This window comes from Dermacentor albipictus, chromosome 10 (assembly GCF_038994185.2).
Source record: "Dermacentor albipictus isolate Rhodes 1998 colony chromosome 10, USDA_Dalb.pri_finalv2, whole genome shotgun sequence".
Taxonomy (NCBI): domain Eukaryota; kingdom Metazoa; phylum Arthropoda; class Arachnida; order Ixodida; family Ixodidae; genus Dermacentor; species Dermacentor albipictus.
In genome coordinates this window covers 90,568,229-90,588,128 of record NC_091830.1, presented here as the reverse complement: position 1 = coordinate 90,588,128, position 19,900 = coordinate 90,568,229, and the positions used below count along the sequence as shown (strand labels likewise).

At 45.2% G+C, this 19,900-nt stretch overlaps 1 protein-coding gene across 16 annotated transcripts in view; it reads left to right on the top strand.

Moving 5' to 3' along the window:
- LOC139050997 (uncharacterized) overlaps positions 1-19,900 on the top strand; it is a 124,505-nt gene that overhangs the window by 39,667 nt on the left and 64,938 nt on the right. For 15 of the 16 annotated variants that reach the window (XR_011509186.1, XR_011509185.1, XM_070527945.1 and 12 more), the window contains 4 exons: positions 2,617-2,649; positions 2,724-2,818; positions 10,602-10,691; positions 17,017-17,073. Coding sequence is in view for 14 of the 16 variants with exons in the window: in XM_070527945.1 (XP_070384046.1) it covers positions 2,617-2,649; positions 2,724-2,818; positions 10,602-10,691; positions 17,017-17,073 (275 nt within the window). In the remaining 2 variants the exon portion in view is untranslated. The remainder of the gene's footprint in view (positions 1-2,616; positions 2,650-2,723; positions 2,819-10,601; positions 10,692-17,016; positions 17,074-19,900) is intronic. The other variant, XM_070527942.1, reaches the window with a different exon arrangement.

Here is a 19,900-nt window from a genome sequence, read left to right as displayed (position 1 = left end):
CAAACACAGCGGCGCTGCTCCCGACCTGAAATAGTTCATGTTGTGCGGCTAAAGCCTTTCTACGCCAGTTAAGAAACTTCGGGAGATTGCTACCTTGTGACTTCGTTGTTTCTTATTCACTAGGGGTGCTTTAGTTTTTGGCTCTTGTGTTTGCAGCATTGGGACAATTCTTCTTTCGTTTTTCAATAGGAGTTTTTTAATAAGAGATTTTTCAATAGCATATTTTTCAATAAGCTTATTTCAGTGTTGCATGTAAACAAATATGCGGGTCCCACGCAGCGTCGTAATCGATGTAAGTGAAGCTTTCTTTGCCGTTTCCTTTGATGGACGATAATTACCGCTGATAGTGACGACGAATGTTTAATTTGTTTAACGTTTAGTCCATGACAAGACCGGTCACTTCACGGTAAACGTTGCCTTGCGTGCACCACTGCTATTTGTCGTCGAAGTACACAGAATGCAGAGGGTATTGCTGTGCATTGTTGTGCTCCATACTTCATAACCTATGAGAAGGTTGCGCCTATTCACGGCCTCACACGGCATATCGTACCGTGGCAGAAGTATTGCACTTCATTTGAATTATGGAGCCGCGTACTACAACGACAATCGTACTATAATGCGCGCCCTAGTGGTGGACTCCGGATTAATTTTGATGGTGTGGTGTTTTTTAACATGTCCCTATATCTACGTTAACGAGCATTTTTTTTATTTCACCGTAATCGCAATGCGGCTTCCGCGTTGGGGACCAAAACTACTTCCTCGAGCAATCACATGGCCACAAAGCTACCACGCTGGGCAAAGAGTTGATTTGATGCGACACCGCTTCCGTAGTGCCACCTTTACGCTAGGGTATGCTTTAATGCTCTTCTACTCCTGTACGTCCAGCGAAAGTTGCCAGCTTGACAAATTTGCGTTGTGTTTGTTTTCAAGAAACAGCACAAAAGGCACATACGTACTTTGAACTTAAAGTTATCCCGTTTGCCAGCAACCGTCTATAGTAGAAGCATTGGCTTGCCTTCTCATGTCACTTTTGTTCCTAACCTCATCCCCCCTTCCTTTTGTCCTTCCTTCTTTTGGAAGGGGGCATTAACACGCGTACTTATTTATCCTTTGCTCGACAAACGCAATGCATCCAGAATCAAAGTTACTGCTCAGCGCAAGACGCGCCCTCTTTGTTTCGCCGTTACTCGAAGGTTATCGCTGATTCTATCTGTTTTGTATGTTCTCACCGAACCTTTCAAAATTGTTTATAGGCGTGATACGGACTGTGTAGCAGTTCGTGGAAAGCACCAGTAATGTCTTTTGTGCCGGCGTCCACAATGAAATTACTGTAACGGGTGTAATGTCAGCGGGAATGCGTAAAATATTGCTGCGCCCGGTATGGGTCTGTGTACTGAGACAATATGCCCTATTTTAGAAGGGATGGTGGTACCAGCCATGAGCGGCTAAGTATTTCATCGTGAGAAGGAAGAGCACCGACAGCGAGCGCTTGGGCGTTCTAAACAGCAGAGCCTCAAACGCGATGTAGCCTATAGAGCAGGCGGTGCAGGCCTTCTGTTGAGGTGACGACGCAGTTTCCGCACACGATTTTGTCTTCCGCGTCCGATTAGTCTGTGACGCCTCGTCGCCTATGAAGTGCAGCTATAACATGTATCAGCGGTGCTTACACACCAGCTACTGGTTCATTGTGTCGGTAATAAGTAAGTAAAATGCTGCGCTAAGTGGCACAGAAAAGACGTCGGCAGGCCAATCTCGCTTTGGTCTGGCGAGAGACACGCCAGTGCGAAGCAGAACGCCTTCGCGGTCTCGCGGCGCACGCTACGATCTCTGCCACTCGCACTCCTGTAGCTTAGTCTCTCGTAATTCAACTGGCCGCCCAAGACACTACAGAACCGGACAAAAATGCCGGTACCTTATCCGAAATCACTCGGCTGTAGGAAGCCGCTCGCCAACAGGGCGCCGTGCGCCAAGCAAACCTGCAACACAGTCGCCTACCCGTACATCGTGAGCCTTTCGCTGCAGCGCGTCGTGAGTTCATGAAGCAAGCATGCAACAGCTATTGTGAAGACACGTTTCACTTTCATGCTCAAACTATTCCTATCAAACAGGGAGCAACCATACTGTTCTTTTTATGGCACAGGTTCACGTAATAAGGAGTTAGCATTGCTTGTTCAAACGTTTCGTTACTGTATTGTTCTGCACATTCTCAACACAGTGACAATATACACCCTGGGTCCGCAGTCATTTGTGGTGCTAGTTGTTACAAGGAGAAAAGCAATGCAGTGGCTACGTACATGGACGCATTCATGAATAGAAACAGAACCAACAGGTTCCAAGTTCTTGCATACGTGAAAGATGGGGATTACGTAAATGTCAAAGTTTTTATTATAGTGAATGCTAGCTTACGTAGAACAAAGCAAAAGTAATCTACAAAGTATATAATGCCTTCATGAACGTGCTTCCAGTAATTTAATGGGTTAGAGATTGTTAAAGATTTAGCTCTTCTAACGTAGGGCCCAGTTATCTCACGCTAACAGTGTCGGCGTGTCATGCACCTTTTTTGAGAAACGAATATGTTGTATATAGAAAAATGCTTTGTGTCTCTTTTGTCCGCAGTGGCCGTATATCCACACCTCGCTACCAAAGAAGGTTTGTCAAGCCCACTGTGTGTTAAACGAGCGTATTTCTAATCAGGATATCCTTTCTGTTTATTTTGTCCGCAGGAAGCGCAATTGACACTGCCTTCTTGGTAGCTTTTATTTCATTCAACGGAGGAAGTTGTCTTCTTTCGATTGGCCTGATATGGGGAGCCAATTCTGTAAGTACTGACTTCTTGATTAAAACCAGTGCTGTGTGAACGATTCAAGTGGATCTTATTTGACTTCATTTCTTACTACCCTAAAGGACTAATGCGATAAAGAAGGGAGTAATGTAATTCGGAGGTGCAGTACAAGGATACAATTTCTGTCTATACGATGTATAGACAGAAACTATGATGAACTAATATTGAACAAGAACAAACAATATATACTGGGGCGGCGATTTATCTGGAAATGCCATTCTAGTCCTTTGAGCTCCGTGTGATGTATAAGTACAGAATTTGTGCGATATACGTCTTAATTCCGACCTTTTCTATTAGAAAAGACACAAACCATATTTACCAAAATCTTATACGTCCGTGCGGATTTAAATGAGAACCACAAAAGTTTCATGGAAGATCCGAACGAATCATATAACATTATGAATGCCGGACATATTTGGCATAAGAGATTTTTCAATTAGGTTATTTCAATGTTTTATGTAAAAAAAAAAATATGCGGGTCCGACGCAGCGTCGGAATCCGTGTAAGTGAAGCTTTCGTTGTCGTTTCCTTTCATGGACGATAATTGGCGCTGATGTTCACCACGAATATTTAAGAGCGGTGAATTGACGTTAAACGTTACCTTGCGTGCACCACTGCTATTTGTCTTCGTAGTACGTAGAACGTGCCGGGCGAGTTTTTACTTGATGAGTTGTTTTGCGCCGTACTTCGGAACCACTGAGAAGGTTGAGCACATTTAATGCCTCATATGGCATATCATATCGTGGCTGAAGCATTATAACTTAATTGAATTATGGAGCTACGTACTGCAACCACAACCGGACTACGATGCACACCGTAGGGGTGGACTCCGGATTAATTTTGACGGTGTGGTGTTCGTTAACGTGTTCCTGAATCGAAGTTATCGAACTTTTTTTTTATATTTCGCCGTCATCGGAATGTGGCTGCCGCGTTGGGAAACAAGCCCGCTTTCTTGAGCAATGCCATTGCCGCCAAGCTGTCGCGGTGGGCACAGAGTTGATTTGAGGTGTGACCGCTTCCGTAGTGTCACCTTGACTCTAGGGTGGGCTTTAATCCTCCTCTGCTACTGCACGCACAGCGAAAGCTGTCCACTTGCAAAATTAAGGTTGTGTTTATTTTCAAGAAACAGCAGAAACGTACCATACGTACTTCGAACTTAAGTTTATCCCTCCTTAAGTTTATCCTTTGTGTCTCTCTGGACCTGCGCGTTAGTAGAAAGAAAAGCATTGAAATTTCTGCAATGCTTTTGCAGGCGGTCATGGATAATCCCCACTAGAGAAGGCTAATGTGGCTACGCCCATGGAGCAGCAGAGGATATTGCGCACATTGGACGTGGTCCAAAGGTCAAAACGAGTTTCTCGCGTCTCCTTTCTTCTCTGCCGCACTGCTGTCATCTATGCACACGCTTTGAACCACCCCCCGAAGCGGTGTACCTCAGAGCAGCAACACAGTAGGAAAGTCGTAGGAAGAGGCCAAGAGAGCTTCGATTGAAAAATGCGAAACCGTGGGATAGTCACATCGGTGCGTATGTAGAGTATGGTAATATAAGTTGTTAGTTAAAAAGGCCTATAGTGTTTCCAGCATGATGCTATTTAGGTCATAGTTGTGGCACTAGGTGCGGTAATAGTTCATAGCAACGACTTTCGCAGCCTTAATACAAGCACTATCAGTTGTTCTAAGAAGTCTTTTAGAAAATATATTACATATAGAATTGCCATCTGCTGTGGAGCTTGCAGCAGTAACAGAAACTCCCCCGTTTCATTGCTTGTATACAACCATGCTGCTATCGCTCACATAAGGAATTCTTCTAGAGGGCTATGACACTAATGTGCAATCATTTAACAGGTTATTTTTATCATACCCTCGCCCCGTAGAGCTATACTGTGATACGTGTCTCTAAATGATTGTGTTACATGAAAACAGGCTTGGTGCTTATTTCAAAGTAAATGCAGCAACTGTTGTGACTGTTCGGTTATAGTGAAAAAAAAACTATTGATCATTCGCATCTTTTAATGAAAAACAAAGGGTGCTCATTTTTTTTCTAGTGAAACTAATTGCCAGGTGCCCTAACAGTTCTGCATATTAGTGCTTATTGAGAGTATATACATTATAATTTCATTTATCTGCAACGTTGCGGCGCGAGCGTCGTCCTCTACGCTCGACTTAGTCTAGCTTCGGTGACCAAGCTTGTACGGAGGTTTTACACGGTCGTGTATAGCTGCAGATGGTACCAAAAACAAATTCTCCTGAGCCGCCGATACATGATGTGCGTAGTAGAGCATGTGCAGAGGTATAGTGAGAGTCCGGGTTCGTCAGCGAGCGTCATTACGTCGCAGAGCCATTCGGTGGCCGAGCCGCCCACCTCCCTTCCGAATATTTTTTTTGTGTGTCTGCACAACAGCTTCTCTTGATGATATTCCCACATAAAGGGGGTTAGTTTGCGATTGTTAGTGGCACCGATACAGCTGAACAGAGCAAGGTATTTTTGGAAGTATGACAGTGGTCGTGAGCAGTTATAAACGGACAAATTTATATGTCGAAATGCAGAAAAGTTAATCTGGGCTAAAGCTAACTTTGACCTGGTCGTTTGGACTGGGACAGGGTAATGAGGAAGGAAATGAGCGAGGATAATTAGCAGGAAGCATTTATACCTCCTTTGTGGCTGACACCGCTTCGGCGAGCACCAGGTATGATCATGCAATTTACATGCTGTTTGATCATTGCGAGCGTTCAGTAAATGTCATCGTGTCACGTCAGCGGTTCAGTCGCCGTGCTGAACAAGCAGGGGAGACTTTGGTCAAGCACGCTGCTACATTACGAAGCCTGATTCGTGATCCCAGTTTTAGAAGTCTCAGTAATGCACTGGTACGTGGCCAGCTGGTCTCAAAAACCACAAATCATAATTTGCGTGAGCGATTACCTTTTGTAGAAATTTCATTAACTCTCTCAGAAACTCTCTCAATCGCAAACCAGTGCGAGCAAGCATTGAGTCAAGAAATTAAAGAGGATGCTTCAGTTCATCAAGGTTAAACGAGAAATAAAGGTTCGCCCGATTGTCGCAACCTGATCACGGGCATGTACGTGGTGACATGTACTAATGATGCGAGCGTCAAATACTAGGCGTCAAGAAACTGCCAGCATAGTGCCGTCACGGTACGATGGATCAGCTTTTGAACAACCCTACCTGCAAGGCACGTAACTGCAAATGTCGGCGCTGTGGTGAGATTGGGTGCTTGGATTTTATGTGCAAGTGGTCTAAAATTAGAGATGAGGTTCTATTTTTTGACAATGACGACGACGGTAGTTCACAGAGCAGTGGAAAGACAAATTATCTAGTCAAGGGACGTAAAAACGGTATTCGCACATCCGTCGTCGTGGAAGGTCGGAAAATTTCGTTTTCTTGTTGATACATGCCATATCCTGCTTTCCTGGCCGAAAAACTGTACACACATTTCTTCGCGAGCACTTGCTTCTGAATTCCAGCTCCGTGCCACTCTTCGACTATTGTAAATAAGAAGAGTCCAAGCATGCTTCTCTGCATCACCTGCTTTCCAAGACCGAAGTTGTTCCATTCATGTTTACACTGTGTATGAAGGCACCGCTTTGCTGGTCCTATATGCCTAGGTGGCTTTGCAGATGAATATCGAAGGTACTTCGCTGCAGTGTCTGGTACTGACACCTAACGCGCCCCAAGGACCACTGGATCTACGTTCAGACTAAGAACATCTGTTCGCCACTAAACTTCGGGCTTACCAAGGGATTCACACATAAAGCGAAAGTTCCTAAGTCTCTTCAGCCCGTTTCTAGGAATGTGCAACATGTGACGTTTAGTATTCGCGAGCAAGTGGCAGCTAAATTGCAAAAATTTGAAGCAGAATATATTATTGAGCGTGCTGACGCCTCCGAAGAAGTTTGTTAAATTTTTACTGGTTCAGAAGAACGATTGGTTAGTATGAATGTATGCCGAGCAGAGAGAACCCAACAACGCTATATTTCTGTCTCTCTCCCCTTTCCGTTTTCGCAGACAGGGAAGAGAGACAGAGTCATGATTTGACAACTTTCATTACGCAGAAAGGACAATCTCAGTAAAAAAAGTTTATTTCGGCTTGGCTTTATCTCCATTAGCAGTTGAGAAGATGATGCACCTGATAGTCAATGGATGCAAGGATAACTCTATTGCCTATGGTCGTTCCCGCGAAGATCACATGCCGAACCTCAGCGCCGTTTTGCTACGCCTTTAGAAGGCGAGACTCAAACACAAACAGAAGTGTGTCTTCCACATCGCAAAAGTGACGTTTCTTAGACATGTTGTCCACGCCAAAGGCCTCTTTGCACTAGCTTGATCTGTCGAAGCTATTAAGCAAGCTTCTGCGTCTTCGAACATTAATGAAGTCCACTCGCTCCTTGTGATTTTTGCATTTTATTCCAAGTACGCTCCCCAGTTTTCGGATGTTTTGGAGCCTTTAAGCGCATCGGTACGAGGCATCGAGTCATTTACTTGAAGAGCAGCTGCTGAAGAGTGCTTCTCCCCTCAAAAATCACTACTGGCAAAGTACAACGCGTTCAATTTCCTTGACCCGAACCTCACTGCGATTGTGAGGACTGATGCCTCTGTTTTACATTTAGCTTTGTACTGCAGCAAGAAACGTCGCTGTTTCGCCCGAAATGCCAAGCATGGATTGCGGTATCATTTGATAGACAACTATACAGAGAAAGGATAGTAAATTGATCGGCCGTATAAATTTGTAAGGATTCGCTTACTGACAGAATTAACAAGCTTTATATCGGCGCACATTGGCGAACGCGAACACTCGCTGTCAAAACACGGGGGGGGGGGGGAGCAAGTCCGGTAGCAGCCGCGGTCGAAGCAATCTTCGTCCTTTCTATCGCTTCAGCGCAAATTGAGGGGCAAGAAGAAAGCGCATACAAATGCATGAGTGGTACGGCGCAGCTGCGCAAAATACGCAGTTGCTGGTGGAGTAGCAACCGCCCCCGCCACTCCTCGCGTCCCTCCCTTCCGCATGCGAGACAGTGTTATCGCCCATGAACTTTATACGGAACATAACGCCGACGCCGACGCTAAAAGTAAAATACGCGTCTGAAGTGTCCCTGTATGTAATTTCGCAATAAAATTAGTTATCCCTACAGACGGTTGCCCTTGCGTCCCTCAGTTTGAGCCCGCAAGAACGGAAATGATATGCAGGTGAACGAGAATCCTGAATGTGTGTTTTGCCCTGCAAGCTTTGGCATGTGTATCTTTTGGTTCGTCCCTTTGTCTTCATAACTTAACACAAGGCCCTAGGCGCCTTGTTGTCAACAACAGGAAGTAGGCATTTGCGCATCTGACGTTGATCCACGCGCCTTCCCTTCCACAACTACCCGCCGTTTGAACCTTCCTCTTTCTAGGACGCTTGTGAAGGCGTTTAGGAACTCATTCTAAAGCAGCTGACAGATCGCCACCTAGGGCTCTCGTTTCTGACCTAGTCCTGACAGCGTCCTCCAAAAAAAACAGACGTCACACAGCTTGTCTTCTGGGCTCCACTTGTAATGACGTTTTCTCAAACTTGCCGAGCCTTCTATCCAAATTTTCCGATGAAGCTCGAAGGAAAGTATGTCAACGCCAGGTTGTTGAAGCACAGTCCTCGATGGCGCTATAGCTATCATCGTAACTGCTGACTTGGTCTTCAACTCTCAGCTCAGTACGCCTCCAACAATTATCAGCCCTTATCGATCTTTATGACTATATTTCGACCGCTATAACACCCATATGACCCCTCATCACTCCTTGCTTCCCTCATCAACACATTGCGTATCTGTCTGCATTGCGCAACAACAGAGACAAGTGCAGCACATCCATATCTTTCATTGGTATTCGCCTACTGTAAGCGTAGCTGTTTACCCCAGTGACAAGGCACTGGGCCTCTGAGCGTAGGGTCCGAGGCAAGGTCGTTTTTCTTCGATTTTCTTCCTTGAGGATTTGTTCTATTTTTTTTTCTTTATGGAGTGCATCGATGTTCTGCGTAACGGAGGGATCGACAAACCGAGGGAGAGATTTCCGGCGTGAGTGGCCTAAAAATTCACACGCAATAAATATTGGCCTTCATTTTACTTTCAGATCTGTTCAGCTTAGTCAACCTTAAGACACATTAGCCTAACTTGTAGTAACTTTGACAGGGTGACTCTGTGCAAATAAAAAAAGAAACCAAGTGACACTTAAAGCAGAACAATTTCGGCGAGTAGAGTCAGCGATCGCCTCATATGGCTCATCGAAAGCTCCCGGGTATCTAGTGATGTTCCTGTGCTTTTCAGCATTTACAACATTATTCGCGTTGTGCAAGTGACCCGAATTCACAAGTTTCGGGAACACGATCGACAGAACAGAATCTGCAAGAACATTCAAGAATGCTCATGTACATAAAGGTCCGCAGCTATTACATTAACAATTGTTACCAGTTGCTAAACGGTCACCGCAAAAAGACAATCAAATATGTTGTCGATACCATCTAGTTATAACTAGCCACTGTTCATGCCTTCAAATCTATCTACAGCAGAAAAGACGCGAATATAAGCTACAAGAAGAATTCTAAAAAGGCTAAAACTTGCCAAAAATTTTGGAAACAAGGAACCGGATATAAGGATTTCATATCGTGCAGCTTTACAATACGTCACTGCTGCGTTTTGCCGCGGCGCCTGCTGTTGTCCTTTGTGCAGGGTGGTAGGGTGCAATCAGACAACCAGTTCACAATGTGTCTACAATATTTAGCGATTTAGTTTACATATTTATGGTAAAGAAAGACATGTTTGCTGGCAGTGTTAAGAGTACTCTACTGGGAGCATGACCGAATGCGATATATAGAAAGAACCTGTAAAAATAAAAAAATAAGTGCCAAGGACTTCATTAGTCTTCACTTTTGTATTCCGTTTTGAATACTGGTTGGTCGATTCTAGGGAGAACATGATAGCCAGAGAGAGCGCCCGGAAATTCTTTAGAGGTAGTGCATTTTGTTTATAAGAAACGGACGCACAACGCTGTCACCGCCACCAAAGTACAGATTCGTGAGTCTGGTGCTGCCTTTGTGAGAAACAGATGTTGTAGAGATTCACAACGTTGTCCACCAGGTGCCAATTCAGTTCTCCTTACGGGCGGTGCTATTACTGCCCTATCCGGAGCCGCTCAGCTATCGTTGCAAGGTCTTGATATGACTTAGAGCCACAGGCTTAACGTTAGTGTCTCTCAACTACATCCTGGCAAGGCCGCGGTATGCGCAGTCGCTAGGCGATTTTCCTGTATTTGTGTATTTTGTTAGTCCCTTGATTATGAATGCATTGTTGTTTCCTGCATTTCTGTAATTTTGTTTCCCCACTGCTCTCTTTAATGCTTCGTGTTGAGCATAAAGAAGTTATTTGAAAAGCATGACCTTATTGTCTTAACTTTGTTACAGGTACCCGTTTCACAATCCTGAGTCTCGCAATGTATAGCGCTAACGCACGTGTTTCCCGTTTGGCAACTTATCGCAGCTACCTGTACGCAACAGAAAACTTGGGACTTCTAAACGCATATATATATATATATATATATATATATATATATATATATATATATATATATATATATATATATATATCTTTGTGTGTGTGTCGGAAGCCTATCTGTGTTGACTGAAACAACGCTTCAGCTTGGTTTTATGGGTCCTGGCTATTCTAGAACATTGCGCCCACGACCTTGAATAACGGCGATGCTTTTCTCTGTTTATTGCAGGTAAACCGTGGCCTCCTACAAAAAGTTGTGCTTGGGACCAAAATACGGCTCGTCGTTTTGATCTTTAACTCGGCGTTTAGACTTTACATTGTGAGTAACCCTTCCTGCGAAACGGTGGAAGACATAACAAAGACATTTGAGAAAATTGGATATTCTGCCTAAAACTTTTGTCCGCAGTGATTCTGTGTTAAATACTTTCGTATATTTGCCTCGAAGACATTTCGGAAGTAAATATTTTCTTAGAAAACTGACTTATTAGCAGATGATGCGACTTTCATTTGCACGTGGAAGCATTGTTGTGCACGCCAACAAAGTGGCGCCACGTGTGTAATACCACAAGGCTTTAATTTTGGCAGACTTGCGCGTATGCAAGGGTGACGTCACATTCTTCACTCATTCAAGATAAGAACGTTGTTGTCGACTTTTTCTAATATATATATGATGTTATTAAGCCAGCAAAATACACGCTGATGTGATGCTCGTTAGAAATAAGCACGCAAGTCTTTTAAAAACTGATGAATTTAGCACTATTTCGCTTAGACGAACGGGATTTCCCGTTGTTCATATCAACATGCATTGTAAAACATTTCTCAAATACTGGAACCAGGATGACCTCATCTGGAAATATTAGGCATTCTGCCCTCGTAGCTCGGAACGGGGAATGTTCTAATGAAGAGCGCAGTATTTCTACCAAGGTGCGTCATGGATCACGTCACTTTCATGCTAAGAAATTGTATTAGCACCATAAGGGGAGACGGTGGTGCCAGCAAAGCGGCACGCTTAGGAGCAACTGTGTGTCGTACTGCTAGCAGAAGACGTAGACGAGGTCAACGAACGCGATGCAAAAAATTACCTCCTCACGCAGTTCCTTACGAAATATCCGCGTTGCCTAGCTCCATCATAACCGAACGTGGTCGTTCCGGAAATATTAGATGAAGACATAAGGAGACGAAGCGGGCAGAGGATCGGCAGGATAAGGACAAGCTGGCTGACCCTGTTGCCTACTCAAGCCGTAGTGTGCGTTACCAATTGGCGCCGCAAAATGTTTCTTTTTTTTGTTATATGGTGGACTTCGTAATCAAATTATGCCAGCTCCTTGCCGTGCGTATCTTGATTGCAACGCCTTAAGATGAAGTTGAACAACGTATTCTGGAAGCAGTGAGCACCAACGCCTTCGTTTCCTCTACATCTCCTAGAATGAAGCGAAGGAATTGCGAAGGGAACGGTAAAGCCAAATATCAAACTGCAAATTTATGAGAATTTTGTTTTGTTCCTAGTTGGAAGCTGCCCTCAGTCTGCTAACGGTGCTTTGCCAGACGGTTATGTCGATCCGTCGACTAGGTTTTTTTAGATGCAGAAGGAACGGGACAGAATAGGCTAGAAAATTTGTATTCCGTTGGTTTGCTAATATGACCTAAGAGGGGTCAAGCCATCCGACGATTGAACAAGAGAAGCAATACATATCTGATAGAGCATTCTGAATCCTATCATTGCAATAAAAATATGCATGCCTTGGTAACTACTAGCACGCTGACACAAAAACGACTATAGTGTGACATTGGATCTGCACTCAGCTAAATTTATCTGAAATCTAGGTTCGTCCAGTTGCCTGACTAAGCCTTTCCAGAGAATGCCGTGGCTCCTCTTATCATCCGTAACTTGATTCCGGATATTCAAAAGTATACGGAAAAGGGAGGGCCCAGAACTGCTTCCGACATACAGAGACATACATACCAAGGCAACCGCAAAACTCGAGGTAATATTTATGTTCGGTAACCTATAATATGTAAGGAGCCTTATAACATTTAAAGAAAGTTGAAAATCTCGCTGGTAGACGAGCTTCAAGATTGTTGGATGCAAACGTAATTCGTCTATCCATGTGTCTATCCATGTGTGCGTCGCCGATTACAAGTACACCAGACTCCAGTCAGTCAGTCAGTCAGTCAGGCTCCAGTGCTGCACGGACAAGAGAAAAACAGAAGTGTGTAGCATAATTATTAATTAGCGCCAAAACAATGGAAGACAAGCAGCCATGAAGTGACATCATCATCAGGCACAAAGACAGAAGGGTTCGTGGATTTGCTGAAGCCTTCCGTATACTGGTTGTCCCACGTAACCTGAGACAAGATTTTAAAAAAAATGAAAGGAGCGTCGCAAGCGAAATGAAACGAACGCATATTGTTCGCACTGGCATATATTAACTCAGGTACTTTTTTGTTTGTTGTATCCCCGTAACTCAATAATTGTTTAGTTTATTACCCAACTTTTCCATGATTGGCTGAGGACCCCAAATATATATGCGAATTTATAGTTCACCATCAGAAACGATCGATCGAGCTGCTTCCTGTATGATACGTCTCACGCAGTCTCTTTTTCCGGGTTGCAAAGAGAGCCCGCGAATTATGAAAAAAAAAACATGACGGAGCACATGCGCAGTGGTATCTTGCTGCTCTCAAGCGTGTGTACACCGAAAGCACTCTTGGCGTGCAGCCTGACGTCCGGGAGACCAGGAAATCACGGATGAGGAGCCGCTGCTCGTGCAAAGAAGGTCAGTTAATGGGTGCAGAAGCTCAGCGCAGTGTGGAATACGCATCGGGAAAAATTCATTAGGCCCAGGAACTCACTCAGCTGATGTAGGGTGCTGGGTGCTTGGCAGTCTTGCACAGCCTCGACGTAGGAGGGCAATCGACAAATTCCCAGCACCGAGATGTAGTGGCCCAGGAACTCGAGCTAGGATGACCCAAAGACGCATTTTTGGGGGTTTCACCAGCAGGCCAAATTGTTGGATCTGCTGAAAAGAGTTCCCGGAGGTGACGCTCATGATCTTGTGGACTGGTGCTCGCAACTAGGATGTTATCGATATAAACAAATAGAGCCTGCAGTCCGCGTGTTACCTCGACAATGAATCTTTGGAACGTTTGAACTGCGTTGTGTAGCCGAAAGGGCACGCGCACATGCTCAAACAGGCCGAAGTGTGTATTTATAGCCGTCTACGATACGTCGGCAGGCTCATCAGGGATTTGGTGATAGGCCTTGGCAAAGTCCACTTTACTTAAGGTTTCGCAGCCTTCCTGGTGGCCTGTGAAATCTTGAATGTGTAGAAGGGGATAGCTATCGCGAACCGTGTGAGCGTTAAGCACCCTGTAGTCGCCACACGCACTCCTGTCACTTGGTTCTGTCTTGGGCACCAAATATAGAGGGGAGGACAAACTGCTGGACGAAGGGCATATAATATCAGCTGGAGAACGTGTTCGAATTCCCGTTTAGCAATGGCGAGATGCTCGTCGAAGTGGCGGCATGGATGTGCTGCGACGGGTGCACCACGTATGAAAGGGCGGTCGGTTACGCTGTGCTTGGTTGGCTTATTCAAACTGCAGGTCCACGTAACTTCAGGAAAGTCTTCGAGGATGCAAGCGTGCAGGCCTGGTGAAATCAGTGTGCGGATGCCAGTGGAAGCCAAAACTCCGGTGAAGGAGACTCGCGTATTGCTGTCTATCCGGTGATGGCGGCGCATGCTAAGTGGAGGTTGAAATGGGTCAGGAAGTCAGAGCCGAGGACAGACTGATCGACGTTGGCTACGATGAAGACCTACCGGAACGTGCGCCGCAGGCGAAGGTCATGAGTGAGGCACCGTAGACCACACGTGGCGATGAAGGTAAAGTTTGCTGTGTGGATCGTAGGGAAAGGTCACCTGTAAGTGTGGTCACGCTTGGAGGATGCCAGTACGCTGACCTCGACTACCGTGTGTACAAGGAAGCGCAGGCCGGAAATGCGATCCAAGATGCTCAAAATGTAGCCGGGTTGTAAGGCAAGGTCACATGCCATTTTGAGGGATCTCACGGTGCATTTCCCAACCACTGGCATCGGGATTTCCACTAATGGGCGCGGTGCTCGGAAGTGCGGTGGTACCAGCAAATAAGCGAACTTCGACGGCGGCGCGAGGGGACTGCTCGGTGAAGAAGCGTGGTGGCTGGGGTGTGAGGGGCAGCCGCGCTGGTCGTGAGACGGCGTCCGAAGGGCGGTAATGGACGTGGCGAGCGGGTAAAACCGGTACTCTAGGCTGGCCATTATAGACGGCTCTCGTGTTGAACAGGGAGCGGCGACAGGCAAAGTCGCGTCACGGACTCGATCAGCGAGCGGGGTGACACGGTCGAGGTTCTAGTCACCTGCAGATGCCAAGACAAGGAGGGTAGACTGCGGAAAGCGCACCAGAAAGACTTCCTTCAACAGCTCGGCGTTCATGTCAACATTGCTCATGCCCAGGAGCCGTCGCATGCTGTAGAGCATGTGGGAAGGGTGGCGATCTTTCAGCTCATGGGAGGTGAGTAGGTGCTCGAGGCACCCGCTATGAGACGCCATGGTGAGGTCCAAAATACTTTACTTCATGTGATGGGGCGCGGCATACCCAAACGGACAGCGATGACATCCACCACCTCGTGAACAACCTTAGGAGACAGGTTGGCAATAAATGCACATACAGAAAAATCTCTGAGGTGACGTGGTGTAGATCGAATGAGGCTTCGATGTGTGCAAAACAAACCTGTGTGTTCTTGCACGAGAACATGGGCAGGTGAAGCTGTAGAGCTGCTACGTCCTTTTGGACGCGACGTATCGTCAGGCTCAAGATTGCCTGAGGGCGATATGCTGCTAGGATCGGTCATATCGTAGTGCGGAGTCACTAGGTCGCAAACCGAGAGGTTTCAGAAGAGTGGCATGGCTATGGGACCAGCATAGCAGGCTCTTTGAATGGACTAGCGCGTGTCATCTTTGCGCCGCGAGAACGCGCAGCCCAACTTGGCATTGGTCATCTTTTTGCATGCCGACCGCGGGAGCCCACCATTAGCGTCCGTGCGTGGCGGCGTCTGCGGTCGCTACAAGGGTGTACCGCTGAATAGGTTAGACTCTATTTTGCATTGCACTTATCTGTATTTGAAGACCCAGCTATAGTTACTAATAGCATAGCCCACCCCTGGGTCTGAATAGCTGCCCTATAGGGTGCTCACTTGTCAACGCTAAAATAGTGAAACCAAGAGACTGGTGAAAAGGGTGAACGGCCTGCCAAATATACGGGTAATGAAAATGGACAGGCTAAGCAATGAGGCAAGTGCTTCCCACTTCCAATCACATTGATCTCGAATGGTAAACGTAGACATCAATGTTATACTAACAAATTTTTGGGGGGGCTCAGTAGTCTAACGCGCCCGTGCACCTAAAGGTCGAATTTGATTAGGTCCCAATGATATTCGTAAACATTAACTGGCACTCTGTCTGAACAACCGCAAATAGGGCGCAAACAATGAATGAAATTGTACGAAACTGCAAGCCGGAAGTAGACGGATGGAACGGCATAGCACCGAGCAGGTGAAACTTTTGTCCGAATGATGTTTTGACCGCGAGCGGCCTCCTGTCGTACTGCGACCACGCCAACGCCTCATGCTGCAAGAAATAGGCCTGCATGAGCGCCACGTTGCCGTCTTTGAAGAATCCTGCCGGAACCTTTCACAAGATACGTGCATGTACAGTGGTTGCACATTTAACCGCACCGGTCGCTACTATACAAGTATGGATGGAGGGCGCCATCCCTAATCTCACCTGCGCAAAGCCGTTCAAGTTCACGTAGTTCACTGAATTGAAAACGACCACCTTCCGGTCGCGCTGCTTAAGAGGCTCAGCACCCGGCTCTTAATTCATTGCTGCCCGCATGATGGGGAAAACTAACACCACGCTCGTCCACTTTCGTGTCTTGTACATCACACCTACGGTCACCTACTATGATGGACACTATATGTGCTACGTTATATAGCTGGAAACATAACAGCCCCAACACCCTCAGCCGAAGCAGCTTTTTTTTACTACACTTTGATTATTTAACAGATTGCGGCACTGTGAATGCATTATTATCGAAGGCAAACATACAAAACGACATAGAGAATGAATAACAAGGAAAGCAATGCGGGCATAAAGGAGAATGCTTTCACAAAGTAAGTAAAAAACAAAGAAACCGCCTCATAACGCAAAGATGCTTTGAAATAAATGAAGGTCAGCTACAAGCTGACAACCTTATATGCTTCTCGGGACTTTGTGTTATTGTCATTAGTGTCGGAAAAATGGTCTTGAAATAATGAATACAAGAGTGTTCCACATTCAAAGCCTGCATCTTCCGGCGAACTTCTGCCGTGCACACAGGGTACTAAATAGCCGATGAGAAGCAAGAAGTTGCATTTAGGACATTTCCAAAGCAAACCAGCGCAGTCGAAGTGCCCTTCCAAGGCTTGCAATTTACTAGGTATCTATTCTGAAACAACCTTCTTCACAATTCTTTGCCACCTTTTCTAAGTGTGGCCTCCTTGAGTGTCGGAAACAATGCGAGGGAAATGATATCTCAGCGTGTTTCATGACATTTCTCTCGTTTCAGGTATCAAAACTAGATCCCCAAGACCCGCTAGGAATAGGCAAGGCTAAGTTAATTGAGGTAAGCGAGTTTGTTCTTGGTAAGTGCACGATACTTAGGTAAGCATGGTCACTGCTCCCTTTGTAGGGTGGTTGTTAGGTGCTAAGAGCATAAAAATGTGACGGATCAGTTGATGTCGCTGCTTCTCAAAGCGGTACTAGGCACCCGATTTTAGCGTAGGTACGCCGGCGAACATAATGGAAAAAGAAGAAACGATACCAAAAAAAAGGCAAACGCTGCATGTATGGTAGGGTGCTCGACTTACATTTCATTTTATTTGAGTAAACTCTTGTTCTCTCCCAAACCGAACTGTGCATGCACAACTACAGCTAGACATTTCTACATGGTAATAACACATGCCGATGCCTATCTACAAAATTAAGGCTGATGAGTTGTCGGGAACCGGAACGGCGTACTCGATCAGCGTTTTCATGCAGATTATCCAGAGGCAGCATTTATTCATTTTTCCCTTCACCAATTTTTATAGCTCTTCTTAGCAGAGGCCCTAAGCCACACTGCCGATATTGCAACGACAAATCGCCGCCTCAGAACTGGTTTTCTCAGCTCCCGCATCCTATCACTGACACGACCTCCCGGCTGTCCAATGTTCAGTTTTCAATGGAATAATTATATTTTATATATAACGCACCGGCCACATTTCATATACTTTCTGTCATGTGCCTTTTGAGATGTCATTCTTGGGCCCCTCTACATCGGCACTCGATTACAAACACTGCTCAACTTACGTAGTACATGGCCGTATGTAATTATTATGTAGAAGTGTGCGTCTCACTGCTGGTACAGATGCTTCATTGGGTCTGTCGGGGAAAAACTTTATCAGCAATAAAACCACTTGTAGGTTCAACGCCCTATCTTCAACTTTGCCTTTGCCTTGCACTGAGCATTTTCTCGTTTTTTTCTATCTGTTCATTGACACGCCCATGCGCTGAAATACATATGACAACTCCTCCAGCAAGCTTCCCTCATGAGCACTAATGTCTGTGCGCTTCTTGCGTAGCGGTCGCAACTAGCAAATATAATATGACTGATGTCTTGCGCGATATTTTCGCTCGACATATGACAGTTATTATAGGAATTTATTACGAAGAAAAAGCTCACTGCGTAATCCCAGAGAAGTTTTCACGCAAACATTCTGAGAAAACAAATGTCGCACATTCAAACACATCACTTGCAAAATATTTCATAGAGCGTCTATAGACATTCTATAGATATTTGTCTAAGAAGTCGATAGACTGTCTATAGACATTTGAGACTAGTCTGTAGACAGTCTATAAACTCAAACTTTTTATAGACTATTCTATAAAAAGTGTATGGCCTTAAGCCTACAGACACTCTATAGACCATCTATAGACTAATGGAAATTCACGTTTGTAGACAAATGTCCGCAGAATGTCTATAGACAAAAGTGCATAGGGTTATACAGTTCTACTTTTGTAGACTGAAGTCTGTGGAATGTATATAAACAAGTGTCTGTAGATAGTCTAAAGACATTTCCTTACAGACATTTTATAGACATCAGTCTACAAAAGTAGAACTCTATACAGCAGTTCTGCTTTTGTAGACTGAAATCTATAGAATGTCTATAAGCAAATGTCTATAAAATATCTATAAACATTCCATAACTTCATTCTACAAAAATGGAACTGTATACAGTAGTTGTACTATTGTAGACTGAAATCTACAAAATGTCTATCAGCAAATGTCCATTGACTACCTGTAGACATTTGTCTATAGGCATCCCATAGATTTAGTCTACAAAAAGAGAGCTGTATAAAGTTTTACTTTTGCAGACTAAAGTCACAAAATCTCTATTGGTAAATGTGTATAGACTATCTATAGACGTTCTACAGACTTCAGTCTACAAAGGTAGATCGGTATATTCCTACAAATTTTTCATTACAGACATTCTGGAGACATTTGTCTACAAACATGGATTTTTTTTTATTTCTATAGGCAGTTTATGTGTCAAAGGACGCACACATATTTTGACTAGTCTACAAAAAGTGTAAGCTCGTCCATAGAATATCTGTGTACAATACCTGCAGATCAGTCTACAGCTAATCCATAGACTTTAGCCGTTTATTATTAATCAATTATTGTCAATACAGTGTGTCTGAGATAACATAAATTCATTGAAGCTGTTCAACGAGGAATAATGTAAAAAGAAAGACGGTGCAGTACAATTCGAATATAAGGCTTATGGTGTTCAGCCGTCAGAGGTCTTCCCTGTAGGTCTTTTTGTAATACTGTGACGCTTTTACTTGCATAGTGGGTTCACGCCTCAACAAACAGTATGCGGGGGCACCGAAGGGTGGTGAACGAAGAAGAGGACGGGTGGCTGGCTAGGTGAATCTCGACAGGCGCTCAGCTGATCAAAGGCATCGCCTGTAACGCTACTGAGATTCAGAGTAACACGTTTTATGGGCGTACCAGAGTGGTGGAGGTGCGGGGTACGAAACAACGTACCACGGAGTCGCAACATCTAGAACTTCGCCGGAGCCGTTGTCTTGCCGGTCTCTTGCCAAGGACTTTCCCTATGGCTCAGGACGGAGGTGGATAAATGCCAGCTCTAGTTTCACCTGCTCAATGGTCAGCGCCAGTTGGACCTTTGCAGCACAACATGAAACCACGCTGGTTCGCGGGAAAAGTGGGCGAAGACGTCGACGAGTGGCTCACGCACTACGCAAGGGTGAGCCGCTACAACCGTTGGGATTCTGTCACTCAGCTTGAATATGTCGTACTTTTTCTGAGTGAGACAGCGCTGATGTGGTATGGGAACCACGAAGACTCCCTAACAACGTGGGAGCGCTTCGTTAAGGAAATTAGA